This window comes from Daucus carota, chromosome 4 (genome assembly GCF_001625215.2).
Source record: "Daucus carota subsp. sativus chromosome 4, DH1 v3.0, whole genome shotgun sequence".
In the NCBI taxonomy this organism is placed as follows: domain Eukaryota; kingdom Viridiplantae; phylum Streptophyta; class Magnoliopsida; order Apiales; family Apiaceae; genus Daucus; species Daucus carota.
In genome coordinates this window covers 39,086,005-39,108,514 of record NC_030384.2, presented here as the reverse complement: position 1 = coordinate 39,108,514, position 22,510 = coordinate 39,086,005, and the positions used below count along the sequence as shown (strand labels likewise).

The following is a 22,510-nucleotide window of genomic DNA, read 5'->3' as shown; positions in this document are numbered from 1 at the left end:
AAAATTGTATGTGTTTCTTTTCTCTACTCTGTAATTGAAACTTACGTTTTCGAATTATTATTAACTCTGGGGCACTGCTCATGTACCTACTTACTTCACTTATGGTCGTTTTTGGCGCGATGGTCAATACCTTTCGGTCCGGCAGTATTTCATGAATATATGAATTTCCTTAAATGCTTTACAGTAAAAATCTTGTTGTTTTTTTCAGCTATGTACATGAGTTTAAAGAACTCACAAGCAGTTAATCATGAATATTTTTTCTTCCCAATGTTACAAGAAAATATAACCAATTAACTATTAAGCAAATAAATTAACGAATGAGTTATTGTCTGCGCTGTTAGATCAATGGGGTGGAGACCAATTAAACCAATCTCCATCAAGTTTCAAGAGTAGAGACAGTGATTTGAGCCACTTCCATTGCATAATCCTTTATATCCAAGTAAAAATAATTCTATGAAGTTCAGAAATCCTGGTTTCTTTCTCTCTATTAGATGATTAGCTTGCCACAACCAAATATTTATAGGTTCTCGCCGCTATCTGAGTAATGAATGTGAATGCCTGAGAATATTACTCAGAACATGGTTTATCTTCACTCTCTCTGTTACCTGCATTTATAAATAATTGAGGATCAGCAACTCAATTTCTCTCTAACATACAAGTATTTGTCTGAACAATCAAAGTATACGGTTCACAATAAATAAACGATACCAATACCTTTCTGAGACTTCCCCTGGTACTGTAGGGAAAAGGTCTCTGATGATGATTAAGTGTTGTAGCCGGAGGAGATTTCCTGCTAACTTCCTCTCTGCATGGCAATTTACCATAGTCGCTACTCGGTCTTCTTGTTGTGATCATATTTGAAGATTTATGCAGCTGATCTTTCAATGTGCTAGAATTATTATATGTTTTCGGGTCCTTCAGTATGCAGCACAAATTTATCAATTTATAATCAAAAATTCATCAAGAAAATCACATAATTACATGCAATCCCTAGTATTTCTAATTTCTCAGTTTATAAAATTTATAAAGTAGATTGTTAGAATCTATACCAGTAAACTTCTGCTTCTGGTTTGAACAGTTGGCCCATCATGCCAGCTTCCATTCAATAAACTTGGAAGGCTCGACTCCTGATCAGACACAAATGGATCAAATAGTGACATGCATTGCATATATGAAAACTCTATCAGACATCGAAAAACTAATGTAATATACTGAATGGTTTTGATTTAATTAATATACCAGAAACAGAACAGTTGCGCAATGTTTGAGGACTTCCAAATTCATGCGCACATCATCTAGGCTCCTGTATATGTACATTGTCATGGTGAAATACATTTCTTGCATTTCATTCATCTTTTAGTTGAAAAGCACTTTAAAATCAAGCGAACCATGAATATCTGTCTTACCTATGCTTCTGTTGTCCGAGCCCAAAGTAAGTTGCCAGACTTGCCATCTATATGCACAGCACAATATAACCATGATTGAAATGTATTATTAAGTTGAATCCTACCTAAATTGTTACAGTGCAGAGATTTAAACAGGCATACCTTCATGTCCCCAGCTCTTCTCCCAAATTTCTGCGTCAGAACTCCCAAGGAATCGATCATCCCAGCTGGCACTGGCGCAGGCCTCCCAATACTTGCAAACGCCTCCTTCACACGCACACAATCAAATCTCTGAATATTATGCCCTGCCCATACTCTGCCATCAAGAATCTTGAATATCTTGTCTGCAACTTCTTCAAATGAAGGTGCACTGGCAACAGCTTCACGCGTAATTGCACCACACCTTCCTGGCCTTAATGCAACCACCGACAGATCACCCGGCCTAATCAGCGTTACATAGCTCTCCAGCTCAACAAGTTTACGCGGACAAACAACAATTGCACCAAACTCCAAAATCCAAAATTGCTCTCCACTTCTTTTAGGCACATTCGTTTCTAAATCGAAGAACACGATCTCTCTGATACCTGAATTAGAATCTGCCATTTCTTGTACTTAATAAATTCGTGTCTCGTTAATATCAAAACAGACCCTAAAATGTTGTTATATATATACTGCATGAAGAAGAGGAATATAAAATATTCTTCATGGTCCGGAGATAAATTTACTTGTAGTTTAAGTTAAAGTTTAGATGGGGGTTTGGACAAAGGTGACCTTGTTTAGCTTGACGAGGATGTCCTACGCAGAGGATTTCCAGTTAGACAGGAATCCTGAGGCACAAAATAGCATGCATGCAATTTGCATTTCCTTTCTTTCGGCCATTAATTAAGTTTTTCACTTGTGCCTTTTGAGGTAGAATGAAACCTTAGGACAAGTCCTAACTTTCTTCATCGTCTATTTGGTTTGTGTTGGTACATTGGAAGCAAAGCAATGTCTCGCAAGAAATGGATGCCCTGTTAACTTTATTACCTCAAAAATGGGGCACGGGCGCGTGTATGGTGTTTCGTAGGCTGAGCCGATGTTCACGGTCTATTTCGAAAAAAGATAGTTTCGAGTTCAACTCAGGTCTGTCATGAGTTGAGTCTGAATATATTACCTTCGTCCCTTTTTACTTGTCATTTTGACTTTTTACATGTAATTTAAGGTGATTAAAGAACATACTTCTACTTATGATTTTTAAATTTTTTTTTTAATTAAAGTTTATAGTTTATATTTTTAATCACAAAAAAAAAATTAAAAATAATGAGTGGAATTATGTTTCTTACCCACCTTACGTTACGTGTAAAAAGCCAAAGTTACAAGTAAAAAGAGCGGAGGTAGTACACCATGTTATAAAAAGGTTAATTTCATAAACAAGTCAAATTGTTTCTCGAAATAATTTAGCACTGTAATCAATAATTCATCAACTGGTTAAGAGAACTTATAAAGTATGAATGATATTTTATGACGTTCATGAACAGTGGACAAATTTGTTAGCTATGACATAGTAAAAAACTCTTGAATCTTCATAGAATTGACGTAATGACCTAAATATGCTGTCAAATATTCATGGAGTTGACGCATGTGAGTACGAGGCCACTTAGAATAAGTGGTTTATCGTTTAAAAAAAGAAAAAGATTATAAGTAATAAATGAATTTTATTTATGAGTTATTAATAGTGTTTGGATAAATTTATTTAATAAGTCTTGATAATTTAGATTTATAAATTTTAAAAAAAGTAAATTATTAAAATATAAGAAATTTTATTAATAAATAGAATTTATTACATTTTAAAATTTTTATACTCCCTCCGTCCCAATTTATCTATCTTGTTTGACTTTTTACGGTAAGATTGACCAAATTTTGACAGAAATTTACATATATAAAATAATTAGAAAAAAATTATGAAAAATATATTACTATAATATCCATCTATTCTACTTTAAAATGTATTTTCTTCGATTTTCAAAATCATGTAAGAATAATTACTAATTATCAGTCAAAGTTTGGTTAATTTGACTATAAAAAGTCAAACAAGACAGATAAATTGAGACGGAGGGAGTAATAAAATGCCAATCACTAAAAAAGTCAAAAAAAAAACCTAACATTTCTGACCTCTAACTTTTGACTTAAAATCCCAAAGAAACACTTCTGCTTATTTTGTCAAATAGTACGTAAAAAGTAAAACCAACTTAAAATGCTAAAATAATCTCGAATTTATTTAAAATTTCTAATTATTTTTAAAAAAGTATTTTACGATTTATCGATTACACTCCGATTTTACTAAAAATCTCTGATTTGTCAGGATCATTTTCGATACATTTAATCAATTCATGACCAACTTGATACATTCATCTCATTTCAGTGACCAACTAGATGATAACCCGAAAAAAAAAAAGCAAAAATTATACTTATACCAGTTTTCTCAACTTTTCAGCTTTAGAAATTCCTATGTTTTTTCACAAAAACGAGTCTAAGAAAGACTATTCGTTAACAAAGAAAAACGTGTTTTCCAAGACATTTACCATTACTCCTCTGTTTTTTAATATGTGATGTTTAACTTTTTGACCCACATTTTTAAGTGTTTTGATCAGATAGTTAAAAGTATTATTTTTAAAATTTTTATGTTCTGAATAAAAATATATAATCAATATTATGATTCATAAAAAAAATCAATTAAAAATAATAATTTTTACCATCCAGTCAAACCATCTAAAGGTACGTACCCAAGTCAAAAGTGACATATATAAAAAAATAGAGAGAGTATTTGTGATGTGGCTTTTGGTAATATTATATTTTTTTCATGCAATATTCAAAATAGCTTATACATAAATGATCTGTCTAGTGTGTGCCTATGGACACATGTTAAGTACTAAAATTTATGAATTTTTGAATATTTTTTGATTGGTGTGATTGTGTAAATGAGGAGCTATCCATCATAATTACAAAATATAAGGCAATCAAAATAAGAGCACATCATAGAAAAACCGATACTTTATAAGTCGCATGTAAGGATTATAATTATGTTGTTATGTTTGCGTTTTTTGTTTTAAAAGTTGTTCTACGATACAAATTTTCTATTAAAAAGAGTAAAGTAGTGGGAATGTTCTTGTTTGAACCTTCTCTAAAGCTAAAAAAGAAAAAGGAGATGCCTTGAAAAAGATGCCTCTACGCGTAAAGGCCAAAAGAAGAAGGAAACCCAATTACCCAAAGTAAATGATTCAATTACTCAAGATCGTTAGCGGCGCATTTAGAGGTTATGGCTTGAAAGTTAGGTTTGATTAGAGGTTTGCGGTGTTTTGGACGTATGATTTAAGGTCATTGTCGATAGTTATAACCAGGTAAAGTTATAACAATTGATCGCATTCTTTTGCACTGCAACTAGAGTTCCGTAACAAGACTAGAGTAAAGAACATCCGGAAGGACCGGAACATTGGTCATGCAAAAAATAATCGGATCCTATAAGGAATCGTTTAGTTCATCAAACTATATGCGGTTGGAGTCAGAAATTAGATTCGGGTGGTATAAGATTAAGGTATCATTTTGAATATTATGTATTTAGTTGAGTGTTGTATGAGCTTGTTTGATTTATTTTTTTTTGTTATTGGTTAAATTAAAATATTTTATTAAATAAAAAATTATAAATAATTCTATTTATATCAACATTTATTTGTATATATAATTTTTTTATTATTATTAAAAAAAGTTAATATTAATAATAATACCATACGACCATCTCATAGCTCACCTCTTCTATTGAATTGTAAAAGCTTATAATGCAAGACTTCAATAATGGGAATGAGAATAGAAAATGTTCGGCTTAAGTGATACTTATATATGATTGATCATACCACCTAACCAAATGATCCCTTATAAATTATTACTCTATTTGTCCTCTGGCTTGTTCATCTTGGACATGAGAGTTTAACACGCATTCGAATGTTCTTAAAAAACATAGTTTTGTAATTTATTTTTAATTTTTTTTTAAATAAAAATTTGATGATTAAATCTTTATACACAAAAAAAAATTTCAAAAATAAGTTAGGAAACTATGTTTTATTAGAGTTTTAAAATGCGTGTCGAGCAGTAAAAAAAAAATCCGTAAAAAAATGAGAAGGACGGAAGGAGTATATTTTTAGTTGATCTGGGTTGATTATGTCCCGAACAAAACTTTTGATTATGTCCTGAACAAAACTTTTGATTGAACTGGTTCCTGATGCCTAATGGTGTTGAATAGCAGCAATGCAACACTATATATTGTAAACAGATTTTATAATATTCATGAAGTTATCTTATACTATAAAATAAAGACTGTATCTAAATTACCACTTCAATTCCAAGTGAATTCCTTATATGTGAAGACTTTGAGTGGTCCTTAACAAATATTTGAATGCATTACAGCATTAGTTTCTTACAGAAAGGTAAAACAACGCGTTTCAGTAGACAACTCCAAGTTCCATTTTCAGCAACCCTGTCAAGATGGAACATCTTTATATTCTATTATATATAATCTGGCATGCATGTGACATGTTCTACGTCTACGTAGGAGAGAGAGAGAGAGTTGGTAAATTTCTAGATTATTACTCTATTATTATCCGTTGGAAATCACTCCAGATTTAAGAACATTAGTCTCCCGGAGATAGGGTCAAAATATTAATTATATAATCGTAACACATCTATTGCGGAGATGGGGTCGTATTGATAAATTTACAGAACATGACTACAAGAAACTACTAGTAAGAAAGAAGAATGAATATATTAATTTAAAGCGTGGAATACCGTAGAAAATGAACAAGTTCATTTTTACGATTCTTTTTAATATCCGTATCAAGCAATCAGATATTTACTAGATCAGAGATGCAACTATGCAAGTCGTACCTCACAAAAACAGCCACATTGTAGTGGGTCCTTGCCCGTATGAACTTAAATGTGGTGTGAGAATTATTGAGTTATGTTCTTAATTGTGGTTCGTACCCTTTTTTTTGGATGATAGTATTAAATAGGGCGAAAATCACCCCTCACAAAAATCAAGAAGAAAATCTTACATAAAATATCTTATTCTTTTCGTTTCAAATTGAAAAATGTTATTTTCAGAATAATATTTTTATATATATAGCAAATTCAATTTCTTCGCATTCATATAAAATATAAATCATATAACTTCAATACAAACTTCTATAAGTTGTTATGAAAATTAAAAAATTATTTGGATATAACATTTTCCTTCAAATTAGATGAGTTGTTGACGGTTGACACACAATTTAAATTGTATTGATAATATAATTATATAATTTATTTTTAAAATCTTTTTTATATATGAAAATGGTATCCGCAAAAAAAACTTTTAAACATAAATTACAAAAGTAAGCAGTCAAGACAATTAAAATTACGTGTCAAACATCATCAAATTCTGATATTTCAGATTTTTGTTGTGTTAGTGAGAATTGACGTCATATAATACAAATATAAAAGTCTTAGTCTTCGCAATTTGTTTCGCTATGTTGAGAGAGTTATAGCGGAACCTGCAGTAGCTCTTTCGTACAGGCCCTATTTTCCAAGTGTAAATTAAATATTCAAATCTTGAGAGTATCGTTCAACATTATATGCCGCTCCTTTTGACTCTTCATACACACGCATACACTTTTAACATCTTCCTATTTATACACACCCTGGATGCAAACTCATTAGTACTTTTATTTTAACACCCAAAAAAACCATAACATGGCTGGTCTTTTCTCCAGATATCTTGTGTTAGCGCTTTGCTTAATCATTTGCTTAACATCCATTTCCAGTGCCAATGCAGCTGTTCGTCGCTTCAAATGGGAGGTGAAATACGAATACAAGTCTCAAGATTGCGTCAGAAAACTTGCACTTACTATAAATGGAAAAACTCCAGGGCCAACAATTAGAGCTGTGCGAGGTGATACCATCGTTGTTAAACTTAATAACAGCCTGTTAACTGAAAATGTTGCGATTCATTGGCACGGTATCCGACAGATCGGAACTCCGTGGGCTGATGGAACCGAAGGTGTCACACAATGTCCTATTTTGGCCGGAGATACTTTTACTTATAAGTTTGTCGTCGACAGAGTAAGTCATAATCCTTGTAATAATAACCGATTCTATCTACTTGGACTGAGTCGTTAACTTCTGGCTTTAAGTCAGTTTTGCGAATATTATGTTTGGTACTGAATTTTGTGATTGTGCAGGCGGGGACTTATATGTATCATGCTCATTACGGTATGCAAAGAGAGGCTGGCCTTTACGGATCACTCCGTGTTGCTCTTCCTGACGGAGAGTCAGAACCGTTCTCCTATGATTACGACCGGAGCATCATTCTTAATGATTGGTACCACAAGAGCGCGTTTGAACAAGCTGCTGGCCTTTCATCACCTCAGTTTCAATGGGTTGGGGAGCCTCAGTCACTCTTGATACAAGGAAGAGGGAAGTACTTATGTAATTCGACAACGCTTGCAAAGGATGATGTTTGTAATGCAACGAGTCCTGAGTGTGCGCGTCATGTGATAATTTTTGTTCCGGGGAAAACATATCGCCTGAGGATCGGAAGCTTGACAGCTCTATCAGCTTTGAGCTTTGAGATAGAGGTAACTTCATTCCTTTACCTTAGAAACATACATTTTTCAGTTTAAAGTCAAAAATGACTTAAAGCCTAGGCTTTAAGCCCAGGCAAACACGCTCTTCATTTCTTTAGCTTAATACAACTGAAAACAGAACATTAGATTCTTTACTAAGTACTAATTTATCCATATGTTTTTTTAATACAACAGGGCCACAATATGACCGTTGTTGAAGCTGATGGACACTATGTGGATCCATTTGTGGTGAAAAATCTGTTTATTTACTCTGGTGAAACGTACTCGGTCATTGTAAAGGCTGATCAAGATCCTTCAAGAAACTATTGGGCAGTTTCGAAGATAGTTGGTAGAGAAAGCAACACAACAAGTGGCTTAGCAGTCATAAACTACTATCCAAATCCTAGAAGAGATCCTCCAACAATTCCACCAACAGGCCCCAAGTGGAACGACACTGATGCGCGGAGAAATTTTAGTTTGTCGATTAAGTCTCACCCCAAGTTCATCCAGTCCCCACCACAAACTTCAGATAGAGTCATTGTGCTACTCAACACTCAGAATGAAATCAATGGCATTAGGCGCTGGTCAGTCAACAATGTGTCGTTTAACCTCCCTCACACGCCTTACTTGATCGCGCTTAAGGAGAGATTAGGCCATTTTGATCAAACGCCACCGCCTGATGGTTATGACACAGCAAAATATGACATCTTCAAAGTCCAGGATAATGCAAACGCTACTTCAAGCAATGCAATTTATAGGCTAAAGTTTGACACAGTAGTGGATTTGATTCTGCAAAATGCACAAACTATGAACAAGAATAAGAATGATAGCGAGACTCATCCGTGGCATCTACACGGTCATGATTTTTGGGTTCTTGGCTACGGCAAAGGCAAGTTCAACAAGTCCAGTGATCCACAGAATTACAATCTAGTAAACCCCATTATGAAAAACACAGTGCCTGTTCATCCTTTTGGCTGGACAGCATTGAGATTCCGGGCGAATAATCCTGGTACATGGGCATTCCATTGTCATATAGAATCACATTTCTATATGGGAATGGGGATAGTTTTAGAAGAAGGAATCGAGAAAGTGGGAAAATTGCCATCTTCGATCATGGGTTGTGGAGATTCAAAAGGCTACAGGAGGCCATAGATTAGTGATAAGTATATTCTTTACAATGTTTAAATTCTTTACATTATCTATTGTAATCTAATTGTAATGCCACAAGCGTTAGAGCTTAATTATTTATTTCAATATTTATCGATCATGATCAAATGGAGAACTCACATAATTCAAATCTACCGCAAGTGTCTACTAGACTAAAATGATATGAATGACTGTATGAAAGTAGCATTTTTCTATCTACTAAAGAATAGCATCAGATTTGGTTAGTCGGGATAAAGAAACATGAACATGCTGTACAAATCAAGACACTGGTCATAATTGCTATTTAATAAGTTCCTAATGATATGCCTAATACTAATTAATATCCCTGGCATTCGGTGCTATAGAATGATTTGTTTATTAAACACTTGGTGGTGCAATGTTGTGTTAATTCCATGTGCAGAACCTTAGCATTAAGCATTTGAATAATGCAAACATCTTTATGTCCAGCAAACTGCTCCCTCCGTCCCTCCCATTTCTTTACACTTTCTTTTTTGGATGTCCCATCCAATTCTTTACATTTCAAAATTTACCCAAAATAGTCAATGGGTCCCACCACTTCTTCACTTTTATTTCCTTTTCACACTACTTTTATTCCACTATATTCTTTTTATACATTAAAAATCAATGGGTCCCACCACTTCACCCATTTTTCTTTCTCTTTTCCACTACTTTATACATATTTCTTAACCTCCGTGCCCAACCCAAACGATAAGAATTGGGAGGGACGGAGGGAGTAAGAATTAGCGCCACTAAATATCTTAACGGGTACTCCCTCCGTTTCAAATTAGATATCCACTCTTAAAAAATCACACAGTTTAAGAAAAGTGGATGTTCACAAATTAATTACAAGCATAACATGTGGTGTAAGATTGATTTAAGAAATATAAATAAGAGATATATGGAGTAGAATTGACTTTGAAAATATAATTTTGCATTTAACGTTGAATTGGACAAATAATTTGAAACAAAAAATTTTCTTAAGAGTGGACATATAAATTAAAACGGTGGGAGTATTTATAAATATCAATTTTTTATGATTTGCGGTTATGGATAATCACAAGCAATAAATTTCATGTATTTAACTGCTCCTCTACTCCTTAATTATAGGATCTTAACAATGGTGAACCTCCTTCATATACAACTACCACACAAATTAAAACCGACTATATACATATAATTTAATTCGCCCATGAATACACAAGACAAACAAATATTAACAAAAATTACAGAGGAAAAATAACCGACTCCAAAATAGTTTTTATTATCTAAAAGTTTAGCCGAGACATTGATTATGTTCGTTAAACATTTCAAAATTTTGTTCTAAATTTCACATGATTGATTATCATATTAAAATAATATATTATATTTATACAACTTAAAATAATAATAAATATCATTTTTAAAATATATTCAATGATAATAATAACTAATCATATATAACCTGCGCTAATTTAACACATACAGTTTAAGAAAGAAATTTAATATTTAAATTTAGTTACACGATAGAACATTTTGGACTAATATTGTTTTACCATAAAATCAGTTTGGATATTATGATTAATTTCCAACATTTTTTCAGAAGATAAGTAAGAAATTTAAATTTTAAATTTAGTTATACGATTGAACATCTTGGACGAATATTATTTTACCATAAAATCAGTTTGAATATTATGATTAATTTCCAATATTTTTTCAGAAGAAAATTAACGAAGCTTTCTTTTTACGCTTAATAATTATATATTTCACGAATAATGATATTGATATATGTATATTATGTGTGTGTGTATATGTGCTATATAAAGTGGGGTTATATAACCATATATTTAATATGTATTTCAACTCATTTCAAAATTTATTAAAATGAATATTATATTATATAACATATATTAATTAATTATTAAAATTTTAAGGCTTTAGATTCTTCAAAATAATATTAAAATATTAATCCCAACTTTTTTTTTTCTAATTCTGCGGGAATCAACCGTATAAGTTTGAACACTTACGATTATTTAGAAAGCCCATAATATGTTTACAAATTCGTGTTTTTTGTGAAATACTAAGTAATAAGCCCATATCATGCATCTCGTTTTACGTATTGCCCTTAGCCCACAAGTTATAGATAGCCAAAAAAAAAAAAAACACATACAAATAATCTTTCTTTAAGCCGTTAAATAAATTCAAGAAATTGGGAGAAGGAAACAAAAGAAAAAAGAATGGCTGCAGCATCATCACTCTCTATCTTCTTGACACTGCGAAAACCAAACGCCATTAAAATCTCAAAGACCAGACCTTTCTTAACATGTAAAGCCCAAGAGTCTTCTTCTTCTTCAGTTTCATTTCCCTCGAAAATTTCGAGCAAGAAAAAGCCATTTCTTGAAGTGGGCTTTGGCTTGTTAGCTGCTTCATTGTTGATATTGAGTCCATTAGAAAATGCAAATGCAACAAGACTCAATTACTATGCCACTGTTGAAGAACCTTCTTGTGACCTTAAATTTGTTCCTTCTGGCCTTGGCTACTGTGATCTTGTGGTTGGCTCTGGCCTTGAAGCTCCTTATAATCAGCTTATCAATGTGAGCTTTATAATCCTTTATTCATTATGAAACCTTATTACTTGCTGTTGGTTTTTTAATGAAATAATTATTTTGGGATATTTGTTTTTAGTTCTTGATAATGGGGTTTTAAATTTTTACAATTTGGGTGAATAGTCATGATTTTTATATAACATGTGTTAATTTAGTGTTTTTTAATTTTCCATTTTATTATTTCTTCTTCCCATGACATGTAAGCTCTTATCTTGGTACTGGTAGTTGATTATCTTGAGGCAATGTAGATATTATGTTATCATAAATTGAATAGACTTTGAGGCTTACATGGGAGTGATGGGAATCTTTTGTTGGGAGAATTAGAGATGTGTTCACATATTGAAACATATGATGGTTAAGCCATTGCCTGTCATTGTAAAATTCCGAGTTATTACTTACTTCATTTTTTGCCAAATGAAACACGGTAGTGTTGTTTTCTATAATCATGATAAGAAAAATAAATGTAGCTGGATAGTAGGGTCTTATATATGTGGAAGAGTATATAGGCTGTTGCAGAAAAGGAAGTCCCTATTCTTGGTCAATGTGATAATTTGGGGAGTTCTATATTCATTAGAAATGGCTCTTGGAATGGTCTGGTTAAGCTATTGGAGAGTAGCACACGTTCTAAGTTCTATATTCAAAAAAAGCTTCAGTGTTGTATTTTTGTTAAACCATGTAAATTTATACATTGTGTAGTTAAGAGTTTTAGCTAAGTCCTAGTTGGTGTCTTCATCATTCCTATATAGCGCCACTGCAATTTTTAACAAAGTCCAAATTCAGTATCTGATTTTGCATCGAGTTAGATGTCATATACGTCAATGAAGGTGTTAATAGATATTTTAATACATGAGTATTTGTTAGTGATGCATATTGTTACAGAGTTAGTTCTTTAGAAGTGCAAGTATTGTAATACCTATAGCAAATAATTCCCTAGAATTATTTAGTGAAGGAGGGAGGTATGGAGAGGAAAAGAGGGACAGATGCGCAGGACATATTTTATGTTCATAGATGTAAGGTTTAATAGTTTTAAGTCTTAGGAATTTGTACTTGCATACTTCAGCTGCTTTCAATGCCCAACTTTTTTGACACACATGGAGAAGAATCATTTCTTGAATCTAAAAGTTATTAATACCAGGGCTCTTCAAACCACACATAAGAGAGTACATGAATTAATTTCTGGTTTGCTGTCTGAAAATCGGAAGACCCAAGTTTATATTTATTTTATTCTCGCAGTCTTGCTTGGACTTAACTGGCAAAACTACTTCTATATACCCACATAAATGACTAATATATTTATGTCCTGTCACCTTTTGCATACTAATAGGTTCACTACACTGGAAGGTTTGCTGATGGAACAGTTTTTGACAGTAGCTATAAATTTGCTAGGCCTCTCACCATGCGCATTGGCGTGGGCAAGGTATGCTTCCCGCACTTTATTGTTCTTTCCCAAAAATGTTAAATTGTTGGACAGCTGGCAATTTTTTTTAATTCTTTTATCTCTGAGTAATTAGTCTGAGCATTACAGGATTCAGCAATATAAAATTGTTCCTTTGACTTCCAAGTTATCTTAGTCAGACAAGTGTATTAGTATGATCATGGCAATGTCTTTAAGCAACAGTTTAGGCTTACTTATGTTGATATCAGCCTGCTCATTTACATGCTGTAAAACATTTTGAAAGCAGCAGGGTTGCCTCTTTCATTGGCTTTAAGTGCCAAGAATTTTTATTGTAAAGAACAACAGGGGTTTTTGAGTATTGAGAGTCTGCATACAGAGTTTTGTGGTCTTGAAGGGCATAATGTCTATGAGTGGAAAAACAATAGTAATCACTTCCAGTCTCATGGACAATACCATGCTTAGAGTAATATCGCATAAGTAGACAAAGCATAATAGTTAAAAACTTTTAAGTAATCAACTCCTTAAGTGTCACAAAATTTTATTGACTATCGAGAACCACTACACCTAGAGTAGTAGTAACTGCAAAGGTACATAAGAACTTTGAATTATTTTAAATTATTTTCATTTGTACATTTGTTTATGACCGCTCTTTTTATATTTTTGTGACCAGGTGATCAAAGGTTTGGATCAAGGAATACTTGGAGGTGAAGGGGTACCCCCAATGTTTGTTGGTAGGCTCCTGAAGATCATATATATAAGATATAAAGGCTTTGTCCATGTTGTCTTGCATCTTACTGGGCTTAATAAGATCAATTACACAGGTGGAAAGCGTAAGCTTCATATACCTCCAGAATTGGCATATGGACCAGAACCTGCTGGATGCTTTTCAGGTGCCTCACCAACTTATTTTAATTTATACCTAAATTTGAAGACTTATTAGCTTATAATATTGAGTTGCAATTAGAGGACCCAAATATGTGAATTCATGTAGCTATCTTGGATCAACTTTTTGATTCAAGTAAAGTAAAACTTTATGGACAATGTCAAGTTCTTCTGTATATTGAAATCTTAAACTGTTTTGCTCTTTATGTAAAAAGTTTAGGCTTTAATAATTTTCTTGATGATACTGCGAGTTCTTTTTATCCTGCATAAAAAAAATTGTATCACGCCACTACAAATTTGTGTATGATATGATACTAATACTAACCCTATTTTCTGGCTTCATAGGTGACTGCAATGTACCAGCAAATGCCACTCTGGTATATAATGTCAACTTTGTGGGAATCTATAGTGGAAATAGGAAGTGAAAGATCTTCGGTGTGCATATATGTATGATAACAGAAAATCTCGTAACAACCTTGTAAGTCAGTCTGAACTGCTTATCATGGAAATAGTATATTATATTGTCATATAAAGTTCATGTCAAAAAGTTTCGTGTTTCATCTTCTTTACCACTATTTTGTTAATTTTCTGCTTGCAATATGTAAAATCTCAGAACAAGTCAGATAATATATTACTACATACAGGAAAGAATTAGCATTACACTACACTGGTCTTTTTGAGAGTTCCATTTTTTAATTTTCTGCTTGCGACATGTAAAATGTCAGAATAAGCCAGATAATATATTACTATTACATACAGGAAAGAATGATATTACACAGGTCTTCTTAAGAGAGTTTCAAGTGTAGTATATTTCTGCATCCTCTCTCAACAATGTCCTAAATTCTGGAGTATATTAGTTGTCTCTGTCCTTTGCACGTTTAGAAGAATGGATATCTGCATAACACTCACCGAGAAGGTGATGGATATTTAACCATTTAAATATATCAGTCCCATGATATCTCATTGCCTTATAAACCATATAATCAATGATAATATAAAGGAATGCTACTGTTACAGAAGACATTATATGATCTGGGATTGGTCTAATCTAAAGGATACCGAGGAATTAGGTCTCCTTCCTTTTCTTTATTGAACAATTCACCATATGTTTCTCTGTACTTGTGTTATTTCGTTGTTGTTGAACTTTGTAAGATCTGTATTAGTTCTAAATATTTGTCAAACTAGACTAGTAGGAGCTCATGAATATCATTTTGCAAGGCAATTATAGGATTTTAAAGCATTGACGACTGGTAGTAACTTTAGAGATTGTCATGAATATCTTAAATGTATTATAATGATGCTCTTTCTGGGGGGAAAAGTCATGACGCCTATTAGAAAATTACAAAGATTTTGGAAAGTACCAAGTAATTTACACCAAACCGAAGGACCCTGGGGATATTGTTATAATCCCTGTTGATGTATTGGCTGCACTCCAGGACATAGGCTGAGGGTGTTATTATTCTAATTGGGCATCCTTGAAGGTCTTTAGGAAGCTTAGGGATATCAAATATTGTGTAGATATTATCTTGATCTCTTCTTTTTCTATCTCTTGGTAAACTAGTAAACATGGTCCGAAATCTAAGTAGGTCTTGTTTGAATTTCGAAATTAAGTTTAACACTTTTTCTGAGAAAACATAACAATATATTACAGATTACGTCCAACATGATTTAAGCAATGTCATCATCCTATACTGTCGGGAATTATTATTACATGTTCGTTGTATTGCTATATGGAACCCTAAACCCCGTGTCGTTTACAAAGCAAGGACAGTAATATATTGAAACAATGTTATTTGGATGCAAAGGTAGATGTCTTAAGATATTAAACCTGATAACCTTCTTATGCTGTAATGTCAAATGTGCACTGTGCACACACTGACTACATGTATTTTCTCTCCACTTCCATTATTGTATCTTGGTAATTTAAGGTGTATATACTGGTTCCGATTTTCACAAATTCAGCAGCAACACTTGCTACTACAGTCAGTAATCTTGTATTCAGTAACTCACTGCGCTACACAATTAAAGCTACCTGTAACTTAAAAGCACATTAACAAGACTGATTTTAGTAGGTAGATCAACAATCGTGCATGCATGATGCATCAACGATATGTGTTTCTACTTCTTATAAAAATCCTTATTGTTACTTAGTTTTGGCATCTAATAAGGTCAGTGATCCCATCATACCTTTGAATGCGAGTGTGCATATTGCATATTATCTCTCCTTAACTTCCTGGACTCATAATCCAGCCAATCTGTTAACGCGTGAAAAGAAGGCTGGTGATGATTTGGCAGAACTCAAAACCTTAACCTCTTGTGCCCTGTTGCCAACAGAATAGGAATTCCTACTAGATTTTAACTTATAAGACAAGGGATTAGCACCCCTTTTCATTGTGTATCTGTCGGTGTTCCATGTCACAGTACAGTTTGTATTGATGATCACCAATAATAGATCATCCATTCCATAACAAATTTGTCTGCATCTCTATTTGTATAATGAAACTTCCTTTACTTAGAGGCATGTACCCCCATCTTTCCTTCTCCAAATGACCTGAGTTTCTCTCTATCTTGACCTTATTATTAAGCCAGCTCACTACTACTTGTATTTGTATATGCATAACATTATCTTGACTTGGAAACTGAATTTCAGAAATTCTGCATCATTTTCTCAGGATTCACATATAAAATCTATGTGGGTCAATGGAAATGGGACAGATATTTGTTTTTTCATGAGCTGGCTAGTTGAGATGGTGACAGGATAAATTATCAATTTTCTCAACCCAACAAAGCTACAACCTGTTCTTGCTTGATTAGCAGTTGTTGCCGAACGTTAGACCCGTCTTCTTTGTTTATTTTTCATCTCTTCAACCCACCCTCCCTTCCTATTTAATTGCATGGAATATGGACAGATTATTTCATATTATAAGACTCAAAACTTGGCTTATTATAACCTTATCAAGAACTATGATCCTCACTTCTTGCGGTGAATTCTTTAAAATAATATATATTATATTTTATTATGTATTTAATCTGTAGTTGTTGGCCAACCTAACGACAGATGTAAAAGAAGAATACTCAAACCTTTTTTTTTCATGTTACGGTCAATTACAAATTACATGGAGACCAGTGTATGTGTCAAAACTCGAACCTTTGGTGCAACAAGCCAGAAAACTATTACTGGTTGTATATGTTTGGGACATAGAGTTCAGCTAGTATTTTCAGTCTATTATAAAATATTTTTTCATATATTACTTCAAAAAAAATCTCATGAACCGGAAATATTAATAATAAAAAATTATATAGAAATAAGTGGGATGGGTGTACGAGTTCAGATTAAGCTTTAGTTTCATATTTTGTTTTGGTAAAATGCTAGTTGTACTTGTACAACTATTTTAATTTTTCATTTCTTCCCCACTATCCAGAACTGTAATTAGTTCCAGTCACCAGAGAGGTCCGACCTTAATTTTCCATGTGAAATAAATAGTGCTAGATAAATTTGCATCAATACTTTCTCATAACAGAAAGTTGCTTGTATACTTTTGAGCTAATGCTACAGCTTCATGATGGTGCAATGTTGTACATGTATTGTTCTCATGAAAGTGTAATCCCATGGGCTAAAAAGAGTCCTCCACACAAATCTAAATCGCATCATGCATGAGGAAACACAGAATAAAGTAACAAAACTACTAATATATACTATATCATAACAAGTTAACAACCCTTGATCTCACAGCCACACCGTCACATAATTACCCAAAACATCCTACAACAGTTCTATATCACCATCTTTCATAACCACTCTCACCACCAAACCTACAAGCCTCTCTCAAAACCCTACAACATACAAAACCACATAATAATAGAAACGGTTTTTCTAGTGCGTGCCCGTGGGCACATGCTCAGCACTGGCCAGCAGAGTTTACATGACAGAACATGCATTTGGGTTTTCATCACTGAACATATTCATGTAGGGGTCCTCATATGTTGTCACAGTCCCACTTGCTGCTGTGTTTTCCACCTTTCTGACATAACCAGCAGGAGCTTTCTTGTCATAAGCTTGTGCAGAGTAAGGCTGAGCCACCAGGTTGTAGGGCACATACGGCCATATCTCTGCCTTCTTTCCTGTTGACTTGGCTTTTTTCAACACCTTGTTTGCTTCCACATATCCATTCACTGTCACCTTCTGCTGCTTCCTGTTGATCTCCACAGACTTCACACCTGTACACATTAACATATTTTAATACATTAGTAATTAGTTCTTCCGTTAGGCGGAACGAAGTCGATACCATCTGATCAAGAGGTCATTAGTAAGAAATCGGCTTTAGTAGTGAACAATTTACCACTCAAAGAGGACAATGCTTTCTTGACCTTGAGCTCACAGCCATCACAGTCCATTCTAACTTTGAGATCAACAGTCTGCATCTGCTTCCTCTTCTTATGCCTATGGCCACTGCTCATCATATCAGATATGTATTCCAAAGTTCCATTAACACCCATGATTATAAACTTCTTAAAGTGATGAAAGTTATAATATGTATTCAAGGAGAAGGTTTGTAGTGAATGAAGTAAAGGGTTTTAGAAGAATCTTGTTTGAAAGTAAATGAAGCAAAGAGAGAGTAGTTGTTGAGGAAACAAAGGCTCTAAAGATATTTGAAATGGGATAGGAATGTGGGGAGAGATATATATAGGGGTTAAGATAGACAGGAGCAGACAACATAAAATATTTTTGAAACAAGGCTTTGAGAAATTTCCAAGGGAGTTCCCTTAACTACTCCATAAGAAAAGGAATACTTTATAAAACAATCTAAGAAAAGGAGGAGCTGGTAAACTGAAAAGGCTTCTAAAGCTGCCTTCCCACATCTTTTACTGTATTTTTGTTGCTTCGTCTCAGATCTTACTCTACAGTGCTGACTGCTGCTATAGGACTTTAGCATCAAGTTTAAACACACAATCTATGCATTACAGCATTAGGGTGGTGGCCCCTGTCTAAGAAAGTAACACCGGGTGGGAAACTAAAGGCAAATGCTCAATTCAAATTAGGTAGTAAAAAAGAGACCCAAATTTTTATTAAATAAAATATATTCCCCGGGAGCTTCTGAAAAAAAATTTAATTAAGAGACTGTTTTGGAAAAATAATGTAAAAAAACTATTATTAAACAACTCATCTAATTATTTGATATTTGCATGCTTTAATATGTATTATAAAAATAATTGAGTTTGATTGTGAAACCCTTTCGACAAAAGTTGGAAAATAACTTTGTAAAATCTTACTTCATGTCTCTAAAATCATTTTTTTTTGAAAAATTATTTTAAAATTTTTCTTGTTGGCTTTTCAATAAACTGCAGTACCAATAAAAAACCTGACCTCAATCTGGCATATGCTAAATTAATCGAAGTAGCAATTCAATTTAAATTCCAAACGTGTGCAAGATACCCCGGGAGCAGGTACAAATGGACAATGTGCGTTTGGTACGTGGAAACCACCTCTGTGTATCATTTAAACTTGACACATAACCCCCCTCAATTATCGTTAAACCCTCCAACTAGATTATTCTTATTATTAAGGAAGCTTTTATGTAACACTTAATTACTTCGACTACAAGTCTTCTTCCTAAATAATTTTAATGTAAAATAAGTATTTTTCGAATCTCTTTAAATTGTTGTCAAAAAATTCGAAACACCGATATCGGTCCAAAAAATTCGCATTCGTGTCAAAAAAAAGTGGATATTATAATCTGTATCCAACTCCGTGATATTCGAATCCGAAAATAAATACATATATGATATTTAAATTATATATATATAATTTTATATAATTAAAAATTTATTTTATTAGCTTGTAGTATGGGTGTATGCATTACATAAAAACATTTATACAAATTTTTATAGTTGTACAAATATAAAAATATAATTTGAGTTTAGTCATAAAATTTTGTTTTAAAATCATCTTCAATATGGTAGAGCCATCAAATAAATCCGACATCCGTCCTAAATATCCGTATTTGTATTCGAGAAAAAATAGAGATTATCCGTATTCAAAATAAAACGAATATTATACATATCTAAATTCGATAATTACAAGAGAATCCGAATATAGTCATATCCGTATTCGAATTATCTGTTTGACAAAACTGACCTCCCGCAGTATTAAACTATACTCTGTGCAGCGGTAGAACGCTAAACTAATCGTGACTAAAGATAAACTACCCGGTTGGGTAAATCTGGCACTTTGAAATTTGAATCTGGAGAAAGTGGGACTAGCACGTCTTCATAAACAAGTCATTAACGATAGGGACGCGTTTGGCCGCTACCCAGCTGGAACAAAGCTGTTGCAGCAACAAAAAATCTATGTTTGCTTTGTTTTCCAATTCATGTTTTTCTGAATTAGGGTTTCTGATATATGATTGTTTTTTATTTTATTTTGTCGTCGACATTTTTATTATGAATATAGGAATAGAAGACTATGACATGCAACACGATTTTATTCATCGATTATAGTAGTTTTATTTCCAGCGACAATTACGATTACAAAGAAGCAGAGCAGCTACCCTTTATTTTATCTGTCCATCTGTCCATCTCTGATCTCTGTATACCAAATATCTAAGAAATTATTATTCTTTTAATTTGACTATGGAGAAAAGTTGAAGATAAGCATTAGTTTTTTACTGCTGAACACTACTAGAGAAGATTGTGAAAAGATGACAGAGGCTTTATTAGGTTTTCATATCTCCTTTTAAAATCCTAAATTTCAACCAAAAAAGAATAAAATATGAAATAAAAAAGTAGCAGGACAATAAATAGAAAAAGCGAAAAAGCAGACCACGATCTTGCACTTAAAATAAATAGAGAAGGGCATGCATGCAAATTATGCAATGCTCCTGACCTCCTGTATGGCTGTATCAGTGAATGTGCTTTAAGTCTACCTTTTTCCCTACCTCTAGGTTATATACGGTCCAAAGACTCCTTATTAAAAAATATATATGTTTATATATAGTTAAATATATTGGAGGTCTGCCTTTTCTATATGTCTGCATGTGAGAACTCTATTTAAAATCCTATGATTAAAGTGGCTAGATTTGGCTTCAGAGAAAAATACATCTTGACGCACTTTTGTGCGAGCTGCAAATGACTACTAATTATATATTTATATTACTGTAAAAAGTTTTTTTCAAAATAATACTCCCACCTTCCTCCAAACAGATTTTTAAAATTATATTGGGGTACATTATTTTATAAAAATGAAAAATATAGAAAAATTGAGCCAAGGTGTAAGATGGTAGGACCTTTAACATTAATAAAGAAATATAGTAATGTTTTAAAAATGAATTATTTCAAACTAAAATATATATGTAAATAATATTTAAAAGTATTAGAGAAATAAGGAAAGAGAATTAGTAGAACATGAAAATAGGAGAAAAGAATTAGTGAGAGATAACAAAATTGTTAGTTTAAAAATGAGGTTTAATGAGAAGTTTGACGCACAAAATAGTGGTAGCATATTATTTGTCTTTTATTTTTGCACAGAGAAAGATGAGCCAATTCACAATACAAAACAAGCCACACCTAGGTAGTTGAGTACTTGCATGATATGAATCACCAGCTGTATCCAGTGCTATAATGCCCAGGCTATTTCTGAACCTTTTGAAACAAAAACATTAATCATTTAAAAAGTATGCATATATAATTATCATAAAAGTGACCGTGAAATGGATAAATTGGTGCATTATTTGTGCGGAAACTTATTTAAATATTCATGTAGGAAATTATTCGAACAATCATGCTAGATATTTTATATTGTCAGGTTCAGGGCCAGCCATCATCATTTGCTCGAGTTGTCCTAACAACCAGCCGTGTTTATTAAATATAATATTTCTGTTACAAAAATTAATATTCCAGAAGAAGCATTGTAGAACAGATAATAATACTCCCTCCGTTTCAATTTACATGTCCACTTTGAAGAAATTTTTTTGTTTCAAATTACTTGTCCAATTCAGCTTTCAATGCAAAATCATATTTCCAAAGTCAATTCTACTCCACATATCTCTTATTTATATTTCCTAGATCAATCTCACTCCACATATTTTGATCATTTAATGCAATTAATTTGTGAACAACCACTTTTCTTAAACTGTGTGATTTTTTTAAAGTGGACATCTAATTTGAAACGGAGGGAGTAGTATCTATTTTAAGAATGCATATCAATTTACAGATCGATATAACGAAATTGCTATGCATGTCGACCATTTTCTCCCGGCTGCTCTTGGCCAGCTATGCCGCATGATCATTTAGTTTCGATATGTGCACCATCCAGCCGAGCTATGTCATTTGAACGAACTTTAGACGCGGTTCGGTTTATATTTAACTTTGAAGCTTCGTTCATTTAATATTTCTACTTGTGTTTTTGGTTTCATATTAATTTTCCATCTCTTTAGTTGATATTAACTTGTTAATATCTGATTATTTGCCGAG

At 32.9% G+C, this 22,510-nt stretch overlaps 4 protein-coding genes and 1 long non-coding RNA gene across 6 annotated transcripts; 2 read left to right on the top strand and 3 right to left on the bottom strand.

The window, feature by feature from the left end:
* Nucleotides 1-149: 149 nt before the first annotated feature.
* On the bottom strand, nt 150-2,373 carry LOC108218020 (protein NEN4). The gene is made up of 6 exons (XM_017390942.2): nt 1,548-2,373; nt 1,407-1,453; nt 1,240-1,303; nt 1,050-1,127; nt 715-915; nt 150-605 (listed from the first exon to the last, which is right to left on the bottom strand). Exons 1-6 carry the CDS (start codon nt 1,986-1,988, stop codon nt 534-536), a joined length of 903 nt encoding a protein of 300 aa, XP_017246431.1. The 5' UTR covers nt 1,989-2,373; the 3' UTR covers nt 150-533.
* Nucleotides 2,374-7,055: 4,682 nt separating this feature from the next.
* Nucleotides 7,056-9,268, top strand: LOC108215841 (L-ascorbate oxidase). Its single transcript, XM_017388431.2, has 3 exons — nt 7,056-7,511; nt 7,631-8,026; nt 8,210-9,268. The coding sequence occupies exons 1-3, from the start codon at nt 7,143-7,145 to the stop codon at nt 9,164-9,166; spliced, it is 1,722 nt and encodes a 573-aa protein (XP_017243920.1). The 5' UTR covers nt 7,056-7,142; the 3' UTR covers nt 9,167-9,268.
* Nucleotides 9,269-11,340: 2,072 nt separating this feature from the next.
* On the top strand, nt 11,341-15,285 carry LOC108216440 (photosynthetic NDH subunit of lumenal location 4, chloroplastic). 2 transcript variants are annotated; one of them, XR_001806085.2, is made up of 6 exons: nt 11,341-11,751; nt 13,088-13,180; nt 13,830-13,890; nt 13,981-14,049; nt 14,387-14,519; nt 14,801-15,285. XR_001806085.2 is itself a non-coding variant. In XM_017389206.2 (5 exons), the coding sequence occupies exons 1-5, from the start codon at nt 11,395-11,397 to the stop codon at nt 14,464-14,466; spliced, it is 660 nt and encodes a 219-aa protein (XP_017244695.1). In that variant the 5' UTR covers nt 11,341-11,394; the 3' UTR covers nt 14,467-14,601. The 2 variants fall into 2 exon arrangements, 1 of the variants encoding a protein (XP_017244695.1); XM_017389206.2 differs by lacking the exon at nt 14,801-15,285 and having other exon boundaries at nt 14,387-14,601.
* Nucleotides 14,661-17,020, bottom strand: LOC135152000 (uncharacterized). Its single transcript, XR_010291055.1, has 2 exons — nt 16,229-17,020; nt 14,661-14,935 (listed from the first exon to the last, which is right to left on the bottom strand). It is a non-coding gene; the product is annotated as an uncharacterized LOC135152000 (long non-coding RNA).
* Nucleotides 17,021-17,711: 691 nt separating this feature from the next.
* LOC108216798 (heavy metal-associated isoprenylated plant protein 23) lies at nt 17,712-18,698 on the bottom strand. Its single transcript, XM_017389638.2, has 2 exons — nt 18,382-18,698; nt 17,712-18,259 (listed from the first exon to the last, which is right to left on the bottom strand). The coding sequence occupies exons 1-2, from the start codon at nt 18,536-18,538 to the stop codon at nt 17,961-17,963; spliced, it is 456 nt and encodes a 151-aa protein (XP_017245127.1). The 5' UTR covers nt 18,539-18,698; the 3' UTR covers nt 17,712-17,960.
* Nucleotides 18,699-22,510: the final 3,812 nt, after the last annotated feature.

What these genes read in the sequence shown, in the direction of transcription:
- LOC108216440 (XM_017389206.2), top strand. Translation starts at nt 11,395, where the DNA reads ATGGCTGCAGCATCATCACTCTCTATCTTCTTGACACTGCGAAAACCA. An exon ending in GGTACCCCCAATGTTTGTTG is followed by an intron (nt 13,891 to 13,980) that starts GTAGGCTCCTGA and finishes TCAATTACACAG; the next exon opens with GTGGAAAGCGTAAGCTTCAT. An exon ending in ACCTGCTGGATGCTTTTCAG is followed by an intron (nt 14,050 to 14,386) that starts GTGCCTCACCAA and finishes CTGGCTTCATAG; the next exon opens with GTGACTGCAATGTACCAGCA.
- LOC108218020 (XM_017390942.2), bottom strand. Translation starts at nt 1,988, where the DNA reads ATGGCAGATTCTAATTCAGGTATCAGAGAGATCGTGTTCTTCGATTTA. An exon ending in GCGCAACTGTTCTGTTTCTG is followed by an intron (nt 1,128 to 1,239) that starts GTATATTAATTA and finishes GTGTCTGATCAG; the next exon opens with GAGTCGAGCCTTCCAAGTTT. An exon ending in CCAGAAGCAGAAGTTTACTG is followed by an intron (nt 916 to 1,049) that starts GTATAGATTCTA and finishes TGCATACTGAAG; the next exon opens with GACCCGAAAACATATAATAA.
- LOC108216798 (XM_017389638.2), bottom strand. Translation starts at nt 18,538, where the DNA reads ATGGGTGTTAATGGAACTTTGGAATACATATCTGATATGATGAGCAGT. An exon ending in AGCATTGTCCTCTTTGAGTG is followed by an intron (nt 18,260 to 18,381) that starts GTAAATTGTTCA and finishes TAATGTGTACAG; the next exon opens with GTGTGAAGTCTGTGGAGATC.
- LOC108215841 (XM_017388431.2), top strand. Translation starts at nt 7,143, where the DNA reads ATGGCTGGTCTTTTCTCCAGATATCTTGTGTTAGCGCTTTGCTTAATC. An exon ending in ATAAGTTTGTCGTCGACAGA is followed by an intron (nt 7,512 to 7,630) that starts GTAAGTCATAAT and finishes GTGATTGTGCAG; the next exon opens with GCGGGGACTTATATGTATCA. An exon ending in CTTTGAGCTTTGAGATAGAG is followed by an intron (nt 8,027 to 8,209) that starts GTAACTTCATTC and finishes TTAATACAACAG; the next exon opens with GGCCACAATATGACCGTTGT.